General features: G+C 47.6%; 1 protein-coding gene and 1 long non-coding RNA gene across 5 annotated transcripts in view; both read left to right on the top strand.

Moving 5' to 3' along the window:
* Nucleotides 1–1,425: 1,425 nt before the first annotated feature.
* The window catches only part of UBE2F (ubiquitin conjugating enzyme E2 F (putative)), a 75,952-nt gene continuing 55,997 nt past the window's right edge, over nt 1,426–21,380 (top strand). The window contains exons 1-3 of one of the 4 annotated variants that reach the window (XM_032277757.1): nt 1,426–1,598; nt 6,659–6,792; nt 21,335–21,364. In XM_032277757.1, coding sequence (XP_032133648.1) covers nt 6,675–6,792; nt 21,335–21,364 — 148 coding nt within the window. In that variant the 5' untranslated portion in view covers nt 1,426–1,598; nt 6,659–6,674. Of the gene's footprint in view, nt 1,635–6,658; nt 6,793–21,334; nt 21,365–21,380 lie in introns of all 4 variants that reach the window. The other 3 variants (XM_032277760.1, XM_032277758.1, XM_032277759.1) reach the window with 3 other exon arrangements.
* Nucleotides 8,737–20,888, top strand: LOC116551583. Its single transcript, XR_004269007.1, has 3 exons — nt 8,737–9,060; nt 9,735–9,736; nt 20,876–20,888. It is a non-coding gene; the product is annotated as an uncharacterized LOC116551583 (long non-coding RNA).

Here is a 21,380-nt window from a genome sequence, read left to right as displayed (position 1 = left end):
TTTTTTTTTTTTTTTTTTTTTTTTTTTTGAGACGGAGTTTCCCTCATGTTACCCAGGCTGGAGTGCAATGGCGCGATCTCGGCTCACTGCAACCTCCGCCTCCCGGGTTCAGGCAATTCTCCTGCCTCAGCCTCCTGAGTAGCTGGGATTACAGGCACGCGCCACCATGCCCAGCTAATTTTTTGTATTTTTAGTAGAGACGGGGTTTCACTATGTTGACCAGGATGGTCTCGATCTCTTGACCTCGTGATCCACCCGCCTCGGCCTCCCACAGTGCTGGGATTACAGGCTTGAGCCACCGCGCCCGGCCTCAAAGGCTTTATTATTATTATGAGGACAAGGTCTGGCCCTGCCACCCGAGGGGGAGTGCAGTGGTGCGATCACGGCTCACTGCAGCCTCGACCTCCCGCGCTCAGGTGATCCTCCCATCGCAGTCTTCTGAGTAGCAAGGAGTACAGGTGCTCGCCACCATGCCCGGCTAATTTTTGTATTATTATTATTATTATTATTTTGTAGCGATGGGATCTTGCCATGTTGCCCAGGCTGGTCTTGAACTCTTGGGCTCAAGGGATCCTCCCACTTTGGCCTCCCGAAATGCTGGGATTATAGGCAAGAGCCACCAGGCCCGCCAGCCAGGTTTAGGAAGAGAACCTGGTATTGCCAATCCGCTGATAGAAACCTCTCCGTGGGGTTTTTGGAAATGAAAATCTAACTCCCTGTCTCCTGACCGACTCCGTGCTGAACCTCATCTTTCCAATGGCCCACTCCTCCAGGGGCCTGCCTGACCCCCAGGGCAGACCCTTGTCAATCACACAGGACGCTGACGGGCAAGAGATGAATCTGGGCTCCACGAGCGGGAAAGAGGACAAGCTGAAATGGATTTTTAACTTTAACCACATTTAAGAGAGAAAAGAAAGAATAAAAGGGACGTGACGAGAACAGCGGGGCCTGCCGGCGCAGCACACGGGTTTGGGCTGGTGGCGGTTTGTGGGTCTGACCGCCGGGTCACCCCCACCGCGCGCACTGCAGGCTGCGGGGGCCGGTCCAGTCCTAACTCCAGGTACGGTGCTGGACAGCGGGAGCTCCAGCCACGGAGGCCGCTCCTTCAGAGAAGGATAGCCCGGGCTCCTCGGAGGCCCCAGACCTTGCACACCACGAAGTGAACCCGGCTTGGAACTCCAAGTGCAAAACCCCCGGCGCTCGGGCACTCGGGCTTCGGAGCCAACTCGGAAGCCCCGCCCCTAACTGCTACTCGCCAATCAGCGACAGTCGCAAAATCCGTACCCGCCCCCCGGCCGCGCCTTCTGCCAATGAGCGAAGTCTGAGCGTCCTGTCGCCCAGCCGAGTCCCGACCGGCGCCCGCCGCTGTTCGCGTGTCTGGTTCCGAATAAAGTTTTCTGCGACTTTGAATTTTTTTTTTAAAGCGCCCGCTGCTGTCGCGGCAGCCGCGGGCGAAAGCGGCCGAGTCCCCGCCCCGCCACTTCCGGTCCCGCCGCCGGGAGCCGGTGCGGCTGTGAGGGGCCGCATCTCGCAGCAGCCGCCCCGGCCGGGCATGGTGTTGGGCGCCGGGCCCGCCTCGCCTGTCTCGGGGAGCCCAGGTGAGCAGCGACCGCGCGGCTCTGCGGCGGGGCGAGGTGCGGACGCCGGTGCACGGGCTGGCCTGCGGGCCGGGCGGAGCGCGCGGGCGGCGCCGGGGCTGCCTCAGGCCCGCCGGCTTCCTCACGCCGGGCGCCAGGCGGGCGCGGGCACCTGGACGCGAGGCCGAGCGGCGGGAATGGGAAGGAGCCGCGGGCCGCGGGCAGTGAGCCGGAGGTCGGGGACGGCGTCGGCGGCCGGGGCGCTGGCCTGGCCGGCAGTGAGTGACCGCGGCGGCGGCGGCGGCGGGGGGCGGCCCGCGCCGAGTACCTGGTGCGAGCCAGGCCCCGGGCCGAGCGTGGCAGAGCTGGCCGCGCTCACGCCCCTCTCGCGGAGTCTGCTGCCTGCCTTGCACGGAGGAAGCGGGGCGTCCAGCGCCTGGCCAAGGTCACCGGCCCGTCGTGGCCGCAGAAAGCGGGACTGGACTCCCGATCGCCGCAGGAGTCGCGCTAGGCCGTGCGGAGCGGGGGAGGTGAGGGGAGTCCGCGTCCCTGCAGCGGGAAGAGCACGTGTGGACGCTTACCCACGACTGGGGGCGCCCGGACTAGTTTGGAAAGTGTTTACCACGGCAAAGGAGACGAGGAGGGGAGGGCATCTGGGAGCAATTAGTGCAGCAGAGTCTTGGTTCCAGACCTGGTTCTGCTGGTGTGTCATCTTGGGTGTGGCCTTCTCCTCCCTGGGCTCAGTTTCCTCACCTGTCACAGGAGAGAATTGGGACCCCCACTCTGCATTCCCGACCCCCTGGAAGTGGTGACAGGATGGGCTGGAATACCAGAGAAGGCTTCTCAGAGGAGACGTTGGACCTTAAGGAAGGGGTAGGATTCGTTGGTGAAGGGAAGGAGGACGTTCCGGACCTGGGTATCAGATTGAATAGAAGCTTCTGGAAATGAGCGGGGTGTTGTTAAGGAACAAAGAGGAAACTGGCCTGCCTGGTGCAGAGGAATCCTGGCTGAGGAATGAGGTGAAGGCAAGGGGGAAGCATAGAGGTGGCAGAGGGAGACTGAGACAGAATCACACCAGGCTTAGTGCTGTGGGGCTTGAGGACCCCCGCCTGGACATACCTGCCGTTCAGGTAGTAGGCAGTGCAGGAAGGGGCAGATTTACTGCTGAGAATAAAAAGGACTGGGCTCCAAAGATGGTCAGTCAACCAGCGTACTCTTGTGCCAAGCGGGAGGTTCCTGGGCACTGGCATTCTTTAGAAAAGTGGGATATGGACTTTGTTGTACCCTGATCTGGACCCCTTTGGCTGGGGAAGTTGAGTGTCCCCTAGTGACCCGCTGTTTATGCTTGGATTGAGACGTCTCCATGAGAAAGGAATTGTAAGTAAGTAGTCCACTCACCTTGAGCTGGCTGGCCCCTGGTGTCCCTGCACAAGTGACATGGCCTGGTTTTGCCATTGCTTGCAGGGATGCTGAGTAAATATCACTTGATGGCATTAGTAAATTGTACACCAGATCCTCTTCTCTGGGCATTCCAAAAGCAGGTCCCACCCAGAGGAGGAACCTAACTGGGCCAATTACAACTTGTGGAATTTAGAGGCTGAGCATGCTGTTCAGAACAGCTGATCTGTTACCGAAATGCTGCCTTAGTCAGAGCATAATTTGCAGGAAAGGGGAAGTTTTGCTTTAAACCACATCTTCAAGAGTTGAAGCATATTGAATAAGGAAAAGAATTCTGAAGCACCTGCAGGTATTCAACTAGCCTCTTGACAGTTAGACTACTTATTTTTTTTTTAGAACCCTTTGGTATAGATTTAATTCTACAACTACGGAAACATTTCCAAATTAGGCCTTGGGTTTATCCTTAAAGTGGCATGTGAAAGTGATACACCTGATAGAAAAATAGATGGCCATTATGTCCTTATGTTTTTAGAATGTTAGGAAGGTACATTTTTTATTATCTTCTGTGGAAAACAAAACAGCAGTGTTACATTCTTTTATATCTTGCAAGTCATAAACTTGAAGATAGTAAACCAGCAATCTGACTCTTCTAGTGGAATTGAATATTGGGGCATCTTCTGCCCACAGAGAATACTTCAGTGTGGTATGATAGGAGGCATAAAAGCATTAAGCACCACCTGTGGGCTGTAGTGGTGCAGAAGAGTTTCTTGGTGGTAAGCCTTTCAGTATGTGAGGGGTCATCACTCCCCCCAGGTCCCCCTGAGCAGCTCCCTCAGTGCAGGCTATGGGGCTCTTCATTCTGACTTTCCTAGGATACTGCCTGCTGAACTCATGTTCAAGCATGTTGTGCTTTTATTTTGTAGTTCTTTGCTTCATTTTCATTGTCAAGGTCAGCCAGAGGATAAAACCTGGTAGTCCTTGTGTAGGGCATCTGGTGGGTCCACCTGACCCACAAGTGATGGATGGATGCACATCTTGGTCCATAATTAGGTGATCCTGACAATGTGGCAGGACTGATGTGCTGGAGTCTGCACACATGGCAGCAGACTTGGCCGGTAAGGGAAACACTTCCGTGAAAAGGAATCCTTTCGAGGGATTTTTGACAAGATCATTCCAGGTAGGGGCTGAAGCAGGAGAGCTTGACTGTAGAAGGTGCTACTGTTTCTGGCAGCTGAAACCCTGTGGTGTTTGTGACTATTTCCTGTGAAGTAACTTCATCAGCTGAACACAGTTGCTTTGCCCTGGGCGAAGCTGTGAAGATGTGCTGTTATGTAGGTCCACTTGAGGAGATGGCGTAGCAATGAAGAAACTAACATTGGTTTCTTTTCACATTTTTGTCAACTTTATTGAGGCGTAACTGAAATACACTAAACTGCCCGTATTTAAACTGTGTAATTGATCAGTCTGAAACCATGACCACACTCCAGATAAAAACATATCCTTCCGGGCATGGTGGCTCACGTCTGTAATCCCAGTTCTGTGTATTATTTTCATTTTTAAAACATTAAAAAAAATTTTTTTAAATTATTTTTGGAGATGCAGTTTCACTCTTGTTACCCAGGCTGGAGTACAATGGCACAATCTTGGCTCACTGCAACTTCCACCTCCCAGGTTCAAGCGATTCTCCTGCCTCAGCCTCCTGGGTAGCTGGGATTACAGGCACCGGCCACCATGCCTGGATTTTTTTTTTTTGTATTTTTAGTAGAGATGGTGTTTTGGCCATGCTGGCCAGGTTAGTCTAGAACTCCTAACCTCAAGTGATCCACCCACCTTGGCCTCCCAAAATGCTGGGATTATAGGTGTGAACCACCATGCGGGCCTATATTGTGTTTTCATGATACAAACAATAGAAAATAAAATCTGACAGCCTTTAGGGAATATGCAGAAGATGGTGTGAGAAACTGTGTAAGAGACCTGGGTTTAAAATGGTTTAAAATGCCAGTGAGGACAGGAGTATTCTTATTTGACTTTTAGGATCTTAGTCTCAACCTAAAATTTCTATGCTTAGGTCAAGCTTTTCACATGGAATTTTTAGATCATTTTCTGTTGAAAATGATCAGAGTAGTATTGAAATAAAGTGATAGGAAATGATGGAAATATTGAACTAGTGACAAATTTTTGTCCTCAATCAAAAGAAGTTCCAGAGCTCCTCTCTGACTCTGGCAAAGTAAGCAAGAGTTAGGAGGAAGATTAATGTCAGTTTATGTTAGAAACAGAAGGCGGAGTTTAGAGGATAGTTACACTGTTACAATTAGTGGGATTATAATGTAAGCTGTGGACTTTGAGTAATAATGTGTTAACCTGGGTTCATTAATTGTAACAAATGTACCCTCTGGTGGGGGATGTTAGTAATAGGGGAGAGTGTGCATGTGTTGGGGCAGGAGGCATATGGGAAATCTCTTTATACCTTCCTCTTAATCTTACTGTATACTAAAACTGCCCTTAAAAAATAAAATCTTGAACAAATTGTGGCATTTCTTCACCTCTCTCCCAAGCAGCAAGCGGCATCACCTGTGTTTGGTCTTTGTTGTCCCTCCCAGTGAGCTTGCAGTAGGGGAACCTGCAACACAGATGGGTTGGAAGCCACCAATGAACATAATCTACTTTGGGCCATTACTTTTAATTTAGTCTTGATGTTGAAATGGCCAAAAAATATAAATAAAACACAAATGTAAGTGAATGCAACACAGCATGAATAAATGAGAAGATGCTTATTAAGACTGTAGCCACACCTTTATTAAAGGAGGAAGGAGAGCAAAGAGTAGTACTCCTCCTCCACCAGAGGCTGTGCTGCTTCAGGTGGTGATGGGCCAGGTCCTAGGACCATGCCATGGGTATGGTCCCCTGCAGCAGGGAAGGGGAGACTTAACCAGTGGGCAGTAATGGACCCATGTGGAACCCATTGGTGAGGGCACTCTGGCTGAGAGGTTGTGGAGGCCACCCTAGACCTTATGTTCCACGGGAGCTTTGTCACAACCACATCCCGGGGCCTGGCACCTAGTGGGTAACCAGGGAGTGTGACATGCATGACTCTTTTATTTTATTTTGTTTCATGAGACACGGTCTTGCTCTGTCACCCAGGCCATAATGCAGTGGCACAGTCATGGCTCACTGCATCCCCAACCTCCCAGGCTCAAGGGATCCTTCCACTTAAGCTTCCTGAGTAGCTGGGACTACCGGTGCATGACACCACTCCTAGCTAATTTTTGTTGTTGTTTTTTCTTTCTTTCTTTCTTTCTTTCTTTTTTTTTTTTTTTTTTTTTTGTATTTTTTGTAGAGACAGGGTTTTGCTATATTGCCCAGGCTGGTCTTGAACTCCTAGGCTCAAGCGATCCTCCCACCTTGGCCTCCCAAAGTGCTGGGATTATAGGTGTGAGCCACCATGCCCAGCCATGACTCTCTTTTTTAAAAAATGTCAATTCATAATTTTAAAAGTTAGGCTTATAGAGGATGTCATAGAGCTTACTCAAATGTATTATGAAGGAATCCAATCTTATTGATGTATGCAAAACTTTTCCATATGGGAAAAAATCAAAATACAAAAGCACCTGTACATTTTCCTCAATGTCAGATTAGTCTCTGGAGACCTGGTGTTTAATCCGGCCTTCATTGCTGTCTTTCAGGGTAAAGGCAGCAGTAATGCTAACGCTAGCAAGCAAACTGAAGCGTGATGATGGTCTCAAAGGGTCCCGGACGGCAGCCACAGCGTCGGACTCCACTAGGAGGGTTTCTGTGAGAGACAAATTGCTTGTTAAAGGTAATGATCATTCGTGTGAACTGTTTTTGTATCCTGTAACAAAATGAAGTTTGACTGGAGAGTCTTTTGGGACATAAAGCAATCTATTGCTGAATAGAAATACCTGTTTAAAAAGATTTTAAAATATAATTGCTTATCTCTTATGGTGGAAGGACATCGTACCATGCAGATGATGTGAATGTGCTTTTGCAAGGAAATGGTATTAGAAACTGCAGTGTGTCTTATACACTTACACACTTGGAATGTTCTTTGTCACATCTGCCAAAGTGCTAGCAAAAGGAGTAAGGTGCTGAGAGGCAGCAACACCTAAGACTTGTTTCAGAGCTGCCATTATCTTCCTCTCTTTCTGATTCTCAACACCATAGTTTCTGTTCTGTAAATGGAAAGGAGTCAAATTTTGTAATCTCCTAGGATCTTTTCCTGTTTTATTCAGGTCAAAGCCTATGGCGAGTCTTGTGGAAAATTAGTTCTCTTCACCGAATTAGTAACAGGTAGTGTTCTAGAGTTTTAGTGACTTCTGTTATCCTTGTTGGTGAGGAGAAACTTTATCCTTGGAGAAGCGTTGGTGAAATGTGTGAGAGTATGCACGTAAGCAGATATATGTTAATTTGTATGTTCAAGCGTAAAATTTGTATTTATTCATTTAGCAAACTTAAAATTTTTAGGTGCTTTAAAGTCAGTTTCTTGGGGGTTATAAGGTCTACAAAAGATGAAGAAACAGTTGCAGCCTTTAAGGAGATTATAATTTGCTTAATTATAATAAAGTTAACTTTTTACTTTATTTATTTATTTATTTGAGACAGAGTCTCACTCTGTTGCCCAGGCTGGAATGCAGTGGCGCAGTCTCGGCTCACTGCAACCTCCATCTCTTGGGTTCAAGCAATTCTCCTGCCTCAGCCTCCCAAGTAGCTGAGATTACAGGCACCCGACACCACACTCAGCTAATTTTTGCATTCTTTTTTTTTTTTTTCTTTTTAAAGGATTTTCACTCTTGTTTCCAAGGCTGGAGTATGAAGTGCAACGGTGCGATCTTGGCTCACTGCAACCTCCGCCTCCCAAGTTCAAGCAATTCTCCTGCCTTAGCCTCTTGAGTAGCTGGGATTACAGGCATGTACCATCATGCCCAGCTAATTTTGTATTTTTAGTAGAGATGGGGTTTCTCCGTGTTATTCAGGCTGGTCTCGAACTTCTGACCTCAGTTGATCCACCCACCTCGGCCTCTCAAAATGCTGGGATTACAAGTGTGAGCCACTGCACCTGGCCAAATTTTTGTATTCTTAATAGAGATGGAGTTTCATCATGTTAGCGGCTGGTCTCGAACTCCTGACCTCAGGTGATCCACCCACCTTGGCCTCCCAAAGTGCTGGAATTACAGGCATGAGCCACTGTGCCCGGCCTTACTTTATTTTATATCAAGTGTTAGCATTTATTTAATTTATTTTTTAAATTTTTTGAGATGGGATCTTACTCTGTCACCCAGGTGGGAGTGCAGTGGCACAATCATGGCCCACTGCAGCCTCAACCTCCTGGGCTTAGGTGATCCTGTCACCTCAGCCTCCTGAGTAGCTGGGACTATAGGCGAGCACCACCATGCCCAGCTAATTTTTTTTTTTTTTTTTTTTTTTGGTGGAGATGGGGTTTTGGCCAGCCTTGGTGGCTCACTTTGGGAGCCCGAGGCTGGAGGATCACCTAAGGTCAGGAGTTCAAGACCAGCCTGGCCAACATGGAGAAACCTTGTCTCTACTAAAAATACAAAAAAATTAGCTGGGCATGGTGGTGGGTGCCTGTAATCTCAGCTACTGGGGAGGCTGAGGCAGGAGAATCGCTTGAACCTGGGAGGCAGAGTTTGCAGTGAGCCGAGATTGTGCTACTGGACTCCAGTCTGGGTGACAAGAGTGAGACTCCGTCTCAAAAAAAAAAAAAAAAAAAAAAAAAGGGTTTCATTATGTTGCTCAGGCTAGTCTTGAACTCCTGGGCTCAAGTGATTCACCCACCTCTGCCTTCCCAAAGTGCTGGGATTATAGGTGTGAACCACCCCACCCGACAAGTGTTTACATTTCTTACATGTATAGCAGCTAGAAAGCAAAGAGTTGATTAGTGTATTGGAACTCCCTGTTTTCATGTTGTATTAGGTTGACAAAGTGGAGATTATAGACATTACGTGTCCTGAAAGAATCTAACAGCAGAAGAGCTGCTGTGTGTAAAAGTACTGTGCTTGGCCTTCCCAGACACAAATCACTGTTAAACTGGGGAAGGAATGGGAACTGGGTGGGGACTTAACAATGTACTCTTTTTCTTCTCCTTTTTTGAGACAGAGTCTCAGCCCTTCACCCAGGCTGGAATGCGGTGGCTCAATCTCTGCCCACTGCAACCTTCGCCTCCTGGGTTCAAGCGATTCTCATGCCTCAGCCTCCTGAATAGCTGCAATTATAGGCACGCACCACTATGCCCAGCTAATTTTAGTAATTTTAGTAGAGACAGAGTTTCAACATGTTGGCCAGGCTGGTTTCAAACCACTGACCTCAAGTGATCACCTGCCTTGACCTACCAATGTGCTGGCGTATCAGGCATGAGCCACTGCACCCAGCCTGTACTCTTTTTCTTGTTCTCCCTCTGCCCCTGAGTTTGGACTTAGTTTTGGATTTTCGCCTGATGGATGATTGGTTGAAAGTGGAGTAAGAATAGTGTTTCACATCTTGGCCTTTCTTACAAAGCCTGGGATTTGTATTCAGAACACTAGATTGTATTCAGAGCCTGTTGCACTGGAGGATTTACCCTAAAAGGCCCAAAGGGCAGCACAAGAGCTGGAGCACCTTACTTGGGTTGTACCTGATAGGACTTGAATGTCTTCTCAGATTCTGGGCTCCATCTGCAGCGCAAGCCAGGAAAATGGTGTGTTGTTGCTGTACTTGAAGTAGACAGTGAGTGCTTCAGTGCCTGAGGAGTTGCAGCGAGGAATGAAGAGGAAAGGGTAGAAGCTGACATATAGGCTGTCCCATCTTCCTTACCCAGTCATTGTCACGGTTAATAGTAGCTAACAGTAGCTTTTGTATATTGAACATTTAGGGCCAGGCCCTCTGGTAGACACCTTCTTAGTCCATTTGTGCTGCTGTAACAAAATGCTACACATTGGGTAATTTATAAACAATAGAGGTTGACGTCTCACAGTTTTGGAGGCTGGGAAGTCCAGGATCAAGGTCCTAGTAGGATTGGTGTCTGGTAAAGGTAGCTCTCTGCTTCAAAGATAGCACCTTGTTGCTGTGTCTTCACATGGCAGAAGAGCTGGAAGGGCAAAAAGGGCCTAAGCCTGTTCTCTCCTGCCCTTTCGTAAGGCACTAATCCATTCATGAGGCAGAGCCCTCATGACCTCATCACTTCCCCAGAGGCCCCACCTCTTAATACTACCACAGTGGAATTAAGCTTCAACATGAACTTTGGCCCCACTTGAGCCATAGTAGGCACTTAATGGGGTAATTCTTGTTCAACTTTTCAAAGTCTTGCCAGATGGATGCTTCATTTTTCCCCGTGAACTGCTGAGACTTAGAGAGGTTAAGAAACTTGCCCAGGTTGTGGCTTTATTGCAGCAAGACAGCCAGACCCACATACTGGGGTAGAATAGGCTCTGGGGGAGCAGATGCAACAAGCAGAAACCAAAGGAGCAGAACAGAAGTGCAGGTCCACAGAAATGAGCGTTCAAGGAGGCTCTGTGTCTTCACGTCTCCTACCCTGCTCAGGAACTCACCCTGGAGTTCTCTGCTGGTTTCAGGACCTGACAGAGCCCACCAACCTGGGCTCCCCTCCAGCTCCAAGGAAGGAAATATCTTTGGCCGAGTTGATAGGGCCCAGCTGAGGTTCTTTGACCTTGTGAGACCCATCAAGAACAAGAAGGGTCTCACAAGGAGAGGAACAGAGTCAACTCTTGAGGCCACCATTTCCATCCTCCCTGGGCACTGGTGACAGTCAAGTTTCAGAGTCAAAGCACTGGTGATAAATGGCAGCAGAACGTAGAACACAGGATAACACCCCCCCCACCCGCCCGCCCTCGTGGCCTTTCCCCCACCTGCCTCAGGCGCTGCAGGCCAGGTTAGTGGTTAGTAGTTTAGGCTTGTCATAGTTTGGGCTTGTGGTGGAGGTTGGGTAAAGAGAAGGGAGGGCCTCATCTGACAGAGGTGGCTGTACACACAAAGTACAACAACTGTGCCTGATGGTTCATGCTTCATGTTTGTGGGGTCCGCACCTAGAGTGTTCCTTTGTTTAGCTTGCCCTGTGGGTGGCTTGACTGTTGTGGCAGTCTGGCCTTCTATCTTCTGGGGAGTTACGATGGAAGTGGTGCTGTGGAGGCTGGCAGAGTCTGTGGCTGTTGGAAGGTGTGCAAGGCACTTGGAGGGCTGATAAAGTGAGAATCCTTTCCAGGTGAAATCCAAACTCCCTTTTGGGACTTTGAGAAAAGTGGGGCATTGGAGTTGAAGATTGCTACAGTCAGAATTGTCTTCCTATACTGTGGCTTGTGTGAGGGTGTTATTCACGAGCATCCATAGGTGGTAGAAATTTGTATCAGTATGTCTTTGGGACTTTATGCCATGGGCTGGGTTTGCTGAAGAGGAGGCAGGGAGTTTGTCACGCAAGATCCTTACTAAGGGGTACCTCTGGGACAACACCTGTTGGGGGAGGTGAGGGACGTCAGAGTGGGCACAGGGAGAGGAAGGCCCCATGACAGCTTCTGCTTTGGAGCAAGAGTAAGCATAGCCCCTCAGAGCTGTTTGCAGTCTAGTGAGATAGGTCTTCCTGCTCTGCACCCATCAGTCATTAGATTGGGGTTGCCTAAAATGGGCGTGGTGTAGAGTGCAGGTTTGTGCAGCCACAAAATCCCTGAAAGGGCTGATTGCTGAAGGCTGCCTGCCCACAGCCCTCACTGAGTGATCTGGGTGCTGCTACAGCACAGCACCTGGCTCATTGCCTTGCTGACCTGTAACGTGGGCTCTGATGTGGTGCAGGTGGCAGTAGGGCTGAACTTACAGGAAGCAGGAGCTTGTCTCTGGTGGGGAGGGCCAGTGGTGGCTGCACAGCAGAGGCCCTTTCTTTTTCTTGGAGTAGTGGGCCCAGTTCTGAACCACGATGGAAGGCTGGAGTCAGCTCTCCTGGCTGAATTCCAGGTCTCTGGAAGCACATGGCCTGCTTTGGAGTAGCCTGCCACGGGGAGGCCTCTAGATGCCCACAAGGGCTCCCCATCAGGCACACCCACATTTCTTCAGTATCCCCAGTCCAGTTCTGAGGGTGCCCTCTAGGCTGGAGCTAGAGTGATGCTTGTAGCTGCATTGGCTGGAGGGCGTGCAACGATGAGTGTTTTGAGCAGCTGTCTGTCCTAACTCCGGAAGCTGGGGTCACTGAGGAGAGGGAGTCAGATCTACATTTGAGCTGGCCCTGACTTGGGTCCAGGCCTGACTGGAGGGCTGGCCATTGCCAGTGTTGTTGGCATTCCCTGTGGACCTGTGTGTGGCTGAGTCCATCAGGGTCTGAGCCCGTGGTGCTGCCTACCTCCAAAACATCCCTCAGAACAGAATTCATGGCCGGGCGTGGTGGCTCACACCTGTAATCCTAGCACTTTGGGAGGCCGAGGTGGGTGGATCACCTGAGGTCAGGAGTTCAAGATCAGCCTGGCCATCATGGTGAAACTCCATCTTTTTTAAAAAAAAAAAAAAAGAAGAAGTACAGAATTCATTGCTTTCTTTTCTGTCTGAAGTTTGGCACTGTTTCCATCTAATAGCTGAATGCCTGTCTGTCTCCCTGTTCTTTCACTTGTACACCCAACACACACAGTAGTGCCAGCACACTGTGTCAGTCTTTGTTAAATGTGGGGATTTGGAATTGACCCATTTCAGGGTCAAGTCTGTAGTTAGGGGAGCTAAATGGGGTTGATTCTGTATATACCACTTATCCCAATCAGTGCCTGAGTCCCAGGCGGTTTCTGACCTTCTCTTGTTTTGGCTGATGGGAGCTGGGACCACTGCAGAGTGGGAGGGTCTGGCTGCCCACCTACTTGAACTTCCCAGTGTCTAGGGCGCAGGGGCCTCCCTCTGTGACAGCGTCTGTGTCTGACTGAGCAGTCCAGTCACAGGTGGGACCCCTCACCTTCCTATACCAGGTCTGCCACATGTCCCCATTTCAGTGTTGGGGAGAAAGAGAAGCATTTACTATTTTCTGGAACCGCTGTTTTCAGTGAGTCCTGGCGCAGAACTCTAGCAGGGTGGGCTCAGGGTGTGGCCTGCCACATTGTCAGGATACACAGTATTTAGCAGTATATACAGCTGGGGAGTTCTGTGCTGCAGTACGTATTTTAAAAACTAGAGCAGTGGCCCAAGGGGAGGAATCCTGCCAGTGTGGATGTAAAGCAGTTGGCTACAGGCTGACCTTTACATGCTTTGTTGGAGGGTAAAATGCCAGTGGAGCTGCCCAGGGAAACTTGGCAGCCCCTCAGGTGTACCACGTAGCCCAGTGGGCAGGGAGGACCTGTGGAAGCAGAGATGAGGGCTCAAGTTGACATTATCTGCATTTGGGTTCAAAGTAAGTGGTAGGCTTGTGGGCTCCATTCTTAGTGATACCAGGTTTGCTACAGGGGCTGTGACTACTTTTCAGGGTTACAGCCTTGCTCCCAGAGCATGGAGGGGACCATGAGCACTGTGGGCCTGCACTCTAGTTTGAGGTTTCAGCTGTGGTGGTGCTCTCTCTGGAGGGGTTGCAGCCCTGTGTGTGAGTCAAGCATCTCCCAGATGTGAGGTGTGCATAAAAGGTGGATTTGAGGATTTTAATGCATAAAGGCAGCAGGAAGCTAAGAAATAAAGTTCTAGTTCTAGAAATCTGTGAGGCAGTGGTTCAGGTGACAGGAAGTAATCAGTTCACCTGGGAAGTGGCAGCTGTCTCTACCTAGGTTGAAGGGCTCTGCTGCTCTGCCTGGTGTTGTCTGATGGGGCTTGGAGCTGGCTCTTGCCAGGAGTCATCTGCCTGTGTGACTGGCCTTTTGTCTTTGTAAGCTTGGGCTGCTCTAGCAAAGGACCATTGACGATTTGGCCTAAATAATAGGCATGTGTTTCTCTTCTGGAGGCTGGAAGGCCACGATCAAGTTCCTGGTGAGGGCTGTCTTCCTGGCTTGCAGATGGCCTCCTCCCCGCTGTGTCTTCACATGGAGGGAGAGGGAGCTCTGGTCCCCCTTTCTTTTTGTTTTTAATAAGGGCATGAATCCCACCACGAGGTCTTCACCTCCATGACCTGATTTAAACCTAATTACCTCCAAATACCATCACATTGGGGTTAGGGCTTCAATGTATGCATTTGGGGGTGGAGGACACAAATTTAGTCTACAGCACCTTGGGAACACCTCCTCAGTTCCCAGTTATGTGAAGAGAAACATTTCTGGGTCTTAGAGGAAACTCACAGCAGGGGCACTGCCACCTGTAGGCAAGTATACTTATGTGTCCCCATTTTCCCAAGCACCCCATGTTTGCCCAGCCCCAGTGCCAGGTACTGGGCTCATAGGGCTGGGGCAGGTTACATGGCCCCTGCCCACAGAGTGTGCAGGATCAGGGAGCAGGTGGCAAGGAGTCAGCAGGAGCCCTGTGTTGTGAGGGCCAGGGCAGGAGAAGGTGAGTATGTGCTGTGCGAGGGCCTTTGTGGTGATGAGGTGGATTTTGCAATCTGATATTTCAGTATAGTCATGCTTGAAATGGGTCCTGTGGTTTGATCTTTAGTTAGGAAGGAAAAGAGTCTAATTTCTCAGAAGGAAGTTATGCAGCTACAGAATTGTGTAAGGTGTCAGCCAGGTACCTCAAGAAATGTCGGGCCACTGAGTGGTAGAGGTGTTAGCATCGTGGAATAGGCAAGATCTAGCAGTTTTAAAAATATCTTAATATCTCATTACCTTGTAAGTAGGTGACATTCTTCAGGTGGTGAGGGTGTGCAGAGAGGGGCTGCTGCTTTGCCCAGAGGCTTCCAAGCTTTGCTTATAGTCTTATCGTACCTTGACTCTAAGGTGATAACTGTTGATATTAGTGAATTATAATTTGCCCTCATTGGAAGTGCGGCAAAACTTCTTGTCATCTGTGACAACTCCCTGAGAGGAGCACTGAGGGAGCATGCCTGGCTTATTTAATATTCTGCCCTGGCAGAACTAAAATGCCAAGCATCTTTATTGAAATCCTGTGCCCCAGGCTTGTAGTTCTTGCTTGCACTGTCTCTTGGACTGGAAGCCTGCAGAGACTCTGACTGTGGTGGGGTCATTGGTCGACTGGGTCCAAGGGCTCCCTCAGCCTGCCCTCCTTCCCTGAGTGAGTTGCACCCAACATGCAAATACAAGCCTGATGCTCATCTTGGAATTTGAATTCTTTGTTTTGTTTTGTTTTGTTTTTTGAGGCAGGGCCTTACTCTGTCACCCAAACTGGAGTGCAGTGGTGCGATCTCAGCTCACTGTACCCTCTGCCTCTCAGGTTCAGGTGATCCTCCCACTTCACCCTCCTGAGTAGCTGGGACTACAGGTGCGTGCCACCACACCTGGCTAATTTTTGTATCTTTTGTAGAGAGAGGGTTTTACCATGTTGCCCAGGCTGGTCTCAAACTCCTGAGCTCATGTGATCTCCCCTCCTCGGCCTCCCAAAGTGTTGGAATTACAGGCGTGAGGCACTGCACCCAGCCCTGGGAGAAAATTTAAAAAATTCAGAGGCCCAAGTTCTACCCGAAACTCTTGATATAATTGTTCAAGGTTAGGGCTGGACATCAGGATTTTTAAAAGCTCAGCAGGTACTAGATTGTGGTGATGGGTACATAGCTCCAAATTTTACTACAATTCGTTGAATCATTTACTTAAAATGGGTACATTTTACAGTATGTAAATTGTTCCCTGACAAAGCTGTTGACAAAAGTCAAACCAGCAAAACACTCCCCAACTGATGGATGTGCAGCCAGGGTTTCCATTCCTTTCTTCATCAGGTGTTGTCTGGCATCTTCCTGGCCATCACTGTGCCAGCCCCCGAGTGCCTGTTGCTTCCACACCCCCATTCCTGTAGGAGAAGGGGTCTGGCTCTGTTGCCCATTCCTTCCCACTCCTCCACCCCACCACATCACAGTCTAGCACTGGTCAGTGGCCTCACTCCTCACTGTCCCTCTGTGCCCAGACTTTGCCTCTTCTTTTGGCACTAGACTATCCTCTTGAACCTTTGCTTCTGTCATGCTGGCTGGCCCCTCTGCTTGAGATACAGTCGATCACCATGCCCTCTGGGCACATTTCTAAATTCCCTTAGGACAAGCTGGATGACAGGAGTTATCACCTCTGCTGAGGTGGCTTGGGCCACTGCCGCAGAATCAAGACCTGGAAAGCCAGATTCCAGTGGCCAGCATCAATCTCTTAAAAGAAGGGCCCTCAAGAATAGTTTCTTGTAAATTCCAATCAACAAAATATAAATAATACAGAATAAAATGTTAGTATTTGCTTTAAGATCAAGTTTAATTATATATAGGTAACCCTTATTTACAAGTGATCACTATGAACAACTCATTTGCTCTTCACCTGTGGAGGGAGTGCCCTGTGTGGGCTGTTGGAGCAGAGTGGGGACCGGGCCTGCCTGTCAGAGGGGACCAGCGTTGGGTGGTGTGTTCCAAGGCTCTGTTGTCTTCCTCTGCCCTCTGTCTTTCTCACACACTGCTCTAAGGAAGGGCAAGATCTGGCCAGTTGGAAAGACAGACCAACGTATCAGTATGGGCATGAGAAGAATAATGGTGATCCTTTCCTAGGATCACCATCATTATATTTTGTTAAGTAAAACATATGTATATATTTAAAGTTTTTGTATAGACAGAGTCTCACTATGTTACCCAAGCTGGTATGAAACTCCTGGGTTCAAGTAATCCTCCTGCCTTAGCCTCTCAGAGTGCTGGGATTATAGGAGTGAGCCACTGCACCCAGTCAAGGGAATATTTTTTAATGTAGGGGCCGCCACATAAGACTGCCAGGAAGATAGGCTCCCACGCTTGTGTTTAGTCATAGAACTTGTACTGTTTCTAATCACAGCAAGCAGGTAATGAACGGTTTCTCCTGTTCTCCCCACACTCAGCTCTGCTGAAGAGATCTGCCCTTTTTCTTAGTGTGAGAAGGTTTGCCCTGGCCAGAACATGTCTTGGCCCTGAGAGGGAGCGACTGTGAGTGGGCCTCTCCCTTTCTCTAACTCCTCTGCTGTCCTGCTTCACCTCATGGTGCCCATTCCACATACCTGGGCCCTAGAGGGAGTGCATTTAATGGGCCACATGCTTCCACACAGGTGCTTAGTTGCATATAAATAGCTGAGATCAGAGGCCTGCAGGTCTCCTGAACCCGGAACCTTGGAGTAGAGCCCTTAGCTGGCCTTCTCACTCCTCCACTCAGCTTTGCGAGCATTCTGGCCTCCATTGCCCCTTCCCCTTGCCTTTTCTCCGCACTTCACTTGAAGGAATTGTTGTCCTGTAGCTCTCTCTTTTGACCACACATTTGCTTCTTCACTTCATACTCTGGGTTCCATCTCTCTTCCTGCTTTCCTGCTATTTTGAATGCCATTCAGCAAGGTCTGATCCACTTCCGATGACCTTTCCATGGGCCTCCTTCCCCTTGGATGCTCTGCGCTCTTTCACTGAATCACCATGTTCCTGATGGCTCTCTTGCTTTTCGGCTTGTTCTCATCTGTAACTTTCCCTGTTCTTTGGCCTCTGCTTTCTCCAAGGTACTTTTTTCTCCCTTTTGTTGGCCTTACCCAGTCTCATGACAGGTGGCATCACTTTGCAGGGACTCCTCACCTTTGCCCTGATTGTGTACCCAGCCTCTTCCTCCTCCTCTTCCTCCCCTTCTCCTCCTTCCCTAGTCTTCCTCTTTGTCTCTTGTGGCTCCCTGGCACTCCCACCTCCCAGGACATCACACTTTGGTGCCATCTTCAACCCCCTCCACCCACTGACAGTTGCTAGAACCTCTTCCTTCTGTTTGTTCTCAGGCCTCCAGACTTTCCTGCCTTTGCTAGGTGCTTGCTGCCCATCTCTTAGGTCACCTGGCCTCCACTTTGCCCTTTCTGAAGTTGTCCTCTTCAGGCAAAGCTTAGAAACTTGTGTTCAGAAATCTGTGGTGGCTCCCTCCATGATCCTGTTCCTATTATTCTACCTTGTTTCCCAGTGCTCAGCTGTTGTTTTGGGACCTTTGTTCTGGCCACACTGGATGCCTTCTGGTTTCTGTGCTTTTCCATGCTCTGTGCTTTGCACATTGCTAATTTATCTGCTTGGAGTACTCCTCTTTTCCCCTAACTCTGCAGGACTAAATTCTACTTACTCACCAAAGCCCAGCTCAGAAACCTCTTCCTTCCTTAGTCTCCACAGCTGGAGAGAATCTCCCTGGCCCAAAGACCCCAGAGCATGCTACTTTCTGTCTGAAGCACAAGAGGACTTTGCCAGGTCGGTCATTTCAGAGTGTACCCTTCCCCATGCCCTGCTAAACTGCAGCTTTTTATTTGTAATTTCTTAGTTGTTTATTGTAAATATTTAAGATATACAACAGGAAGCTTTTTTTTTTTTTTTTTCTTTTGAGACAAGTTCTCACTTTGTTGCCCAGGCTGGAGCACAGTGGGATGATGATTGTTAATTATTACCACAAACTCCAGGATTCGAGTGATCTTTCTACCTCAGACTTCTGAGTAGTTGGGACTACAGGCATGCGCCACCACGCATGACTTTTTTTTAGAAGTTGGGAGGTTGTGGAAAAGCAAAAAAAGCGAAAACAAAACAAAACGAGGTGGGGAGTCTCACTGTGTTGCCCAGGCTGGTTTTAAACTCCTGGCCTGAAGCAATCTTCCTGACTTGGCCTCCCAAAGCACTGGGATTACAGGTATTAGCCACAGTGCCTGGTCCAATATGCTGCTTTGATATAGTAGGTTGTTTACTACAGTCAAGTGAATTAATACATTCATCTCATATAGTTACCTTTTTAAACATGGTAACACCTGAATCTACTCTGTTGGCAGATTTCCAGCATACAAAACAATATTATGAACTATAGTCATCATGCTGCACTTTAGACTTACTCATCCTACATAACTACAACTTTATATTCCATCCCCCCATTCTGCCCCCTTCTCCATTCCCAAGCCCTCGTCACCATTTTCTTTTTCTTCATTTTGACTTTAGATTCTACATATATGTAAGATCGTATAGTATTTGTCTTTCTGTGTCTGGCTTATTTTATATAGCGTAATGTCTAGATTTTCCCATGTTGTTGCAAATGGCAGGATCTCTTAAGGCTGAACAATGTTCCATCATATGTACTATGTATACCACAATTTCTTTATCCATTCAGTTGTCAGTGACACTTAGGTTCTTTCCATATTTTGCCTATTATGGATAATGCTCCAATGAACATGGAAGCGCAGGTGTCTGTTCCACATACTGAATTTGTTTTCTTGGGTAGACAACCAGAGTGGGATGGCTGGGTGATACGGTAGTTCTATTTGTAATTTTTTGAGGAACTTCCATACTGTTTTCCATAATGGCTATACCAAGTTTACGGTTCTGCTGTCAGTATACAAGGGTTCCCTTTTTTCCACCTTCACGCCAACATTTATCTCTCCTCTTTTTGATAGTAGCCATTCTAACAGGTGTGAGGTGATTTCTCATGATTTCAATTTGTATTTCCCTGATGTTTAGTGATGTTGAGCACCTTTGCATATAACTGTTGGCCATTTTTATTTCTTCTTTGGAGAAATATCTATTCATGTTTTTTGCCCATTTTTAAATTGTTGTTTTTATTTTGCTATTGAGTTGGGTGAGTTCCTTATATGTTTTAGATAGTGATCCTTTATTGAATATATGATTTGTAAATATTTTCTCGCAATTCATAGACCATCTTTTCTTTTCTTTTTTTGAGACAGGGTCTCACTCTGTCACCCAGGGTAGAGTGCAGTGGTGTGGTCCTGGCTTACTGCAGCCTCGACCTCCCAGGCTCAGGTGATCCTCCCACTTCAACATCTTGAACAGTTGGGACTATAGGTGTGTACCACCATGCCCCATTAACTTTTGTGTTTTTTGTTTAAAAAAAAAAAAAGTTTTTCCCACGTTGCCGAGGTAGGTCTTAAACTCTTGGGCTCAAGCTGTCTACAGACCTGGCCTTGCAAAATATTAGAATTACAGGTGTGAACCACCATGTCTGGCACATAGGCTACTTTTTTGTTTTGCTGATTGTTTCCTTTACTGTACAGAAGCTTAGTTTGATGTAATCTCACTTGCTTATTTTGCTTTTGTTGCCTGAGCTTTTGGTGTGATATTAAAAAGTCATTGCCAAGGTCCATGTCAAGGAACTTATTCTCTATCTTTTCTTCTGGGAGTTTTATACTTTCCGGTCTTAAATTTAAGCCTTTAATCCATTTTGAGTTGATTTTTTGTGTATTGTATAAGATAAGGAGCCAATTTTATTCCCTTGCTTGTGAATATCCAGTTTTCCCAACACCATTTATTGAAGGAGCTATGCTTTCCCCATGGTGTTTTCTTGGTAGCCGTGTCATAAATTAGTTGACTTATATATGCTTAGGCTTATTTCTGGACTGTCTATTCTGTTCTATGTGTCTGTTTTTATGCCAGTACTGTGCTGTTTTGATTTCTATAGCTTTGAAATCAGAAAGTATGGTGCCTATGACTTTGTTCTTTCTCAAGTTACTTTGGTTTTTCAGGGTATTTTGTGATCTCAGAAAAATTTTAGAATTTTTTTTTTCCGTTTCTGGAAAAATGCCTTTGGAATTTTGATAGGGATTACATTGAATCTGTAGATTGCTTTGGGTAGTGTGGACATTTTAGCAATATTAATTCTTCCAATACATGAACATGGTATATCTTTCCATATATTTATTTGTGTCTTCTTTAATGTCTTTCATCAGTGTTTTACAGTTTTCAGTATTTATTCCCTTAAATTTATTCCCAATAAATACTGTGTTGAATAGAAGTGATGAGCAGGATTGTGTGGGTGGGAGGGGGGCGCGGGTTGCATTTTGTCCTGCAGAGGGGTACTGGGCTTAAACATCAAATGAGTGACTGGTGGAAGAGGGACTGGGTTGTCTGAGGCCCTGGGGCAGAGGACTGGGGCCAGGAAATGTAGCTATGAGGGGGTAACTGGAAGATAGCACTGGGAACAGACATAGACACCAGGTGCATATAGATCAGATTTTGAGAGGATTTGTTCCAGTACTTGGAACCACTATTAAAAACACTGTAGTGACTGGCTACCTATAGGTCATTTCTATGTTAATTTAATTTTTTTTTGTTTACATTAAAGTGAATATTCAAGGACTTTTGACTGAATTTGTTGGCATTCTGAAAGTCACTTTGTATATCTGAAAGTAGCTAAATGGCTTAAAATCTAAACTTTAGAACAGGTTTCATTCAGTTCATTCAGTTTATTTATTTATTTTTTCATTGTTCTAGAGGAGATTGCCAATTTAGAACTGGTGATTTTATGCGGAGTAATTAACTAATATTAACAATAATTTCTTTGTTTCTACAGAGGTTGCAGAACTTGAAGCTAATTTACCTTGTAAGTATAGCATCCC

Source organism: Sapajus apella, unplaced genomic scaffold, assembly GCF_009761245.1.
Source record: "Sapajus apella isolate SASKATOON/1434 unplaced genomic scaffold, GSC_monkey_1.0 scaffold10, whole genome shotgun sequence".
NCBI lineage: Eukaryota > Metazoa > Chordata > Mammalia > Primates > Cebidae > Sapajus > Sapajus apella.
The sequence above is the reverse complement of the archived record's forward strand: the minus strand, read 5'-3'. Positions and strand labels throughout refer to the sequence as shown.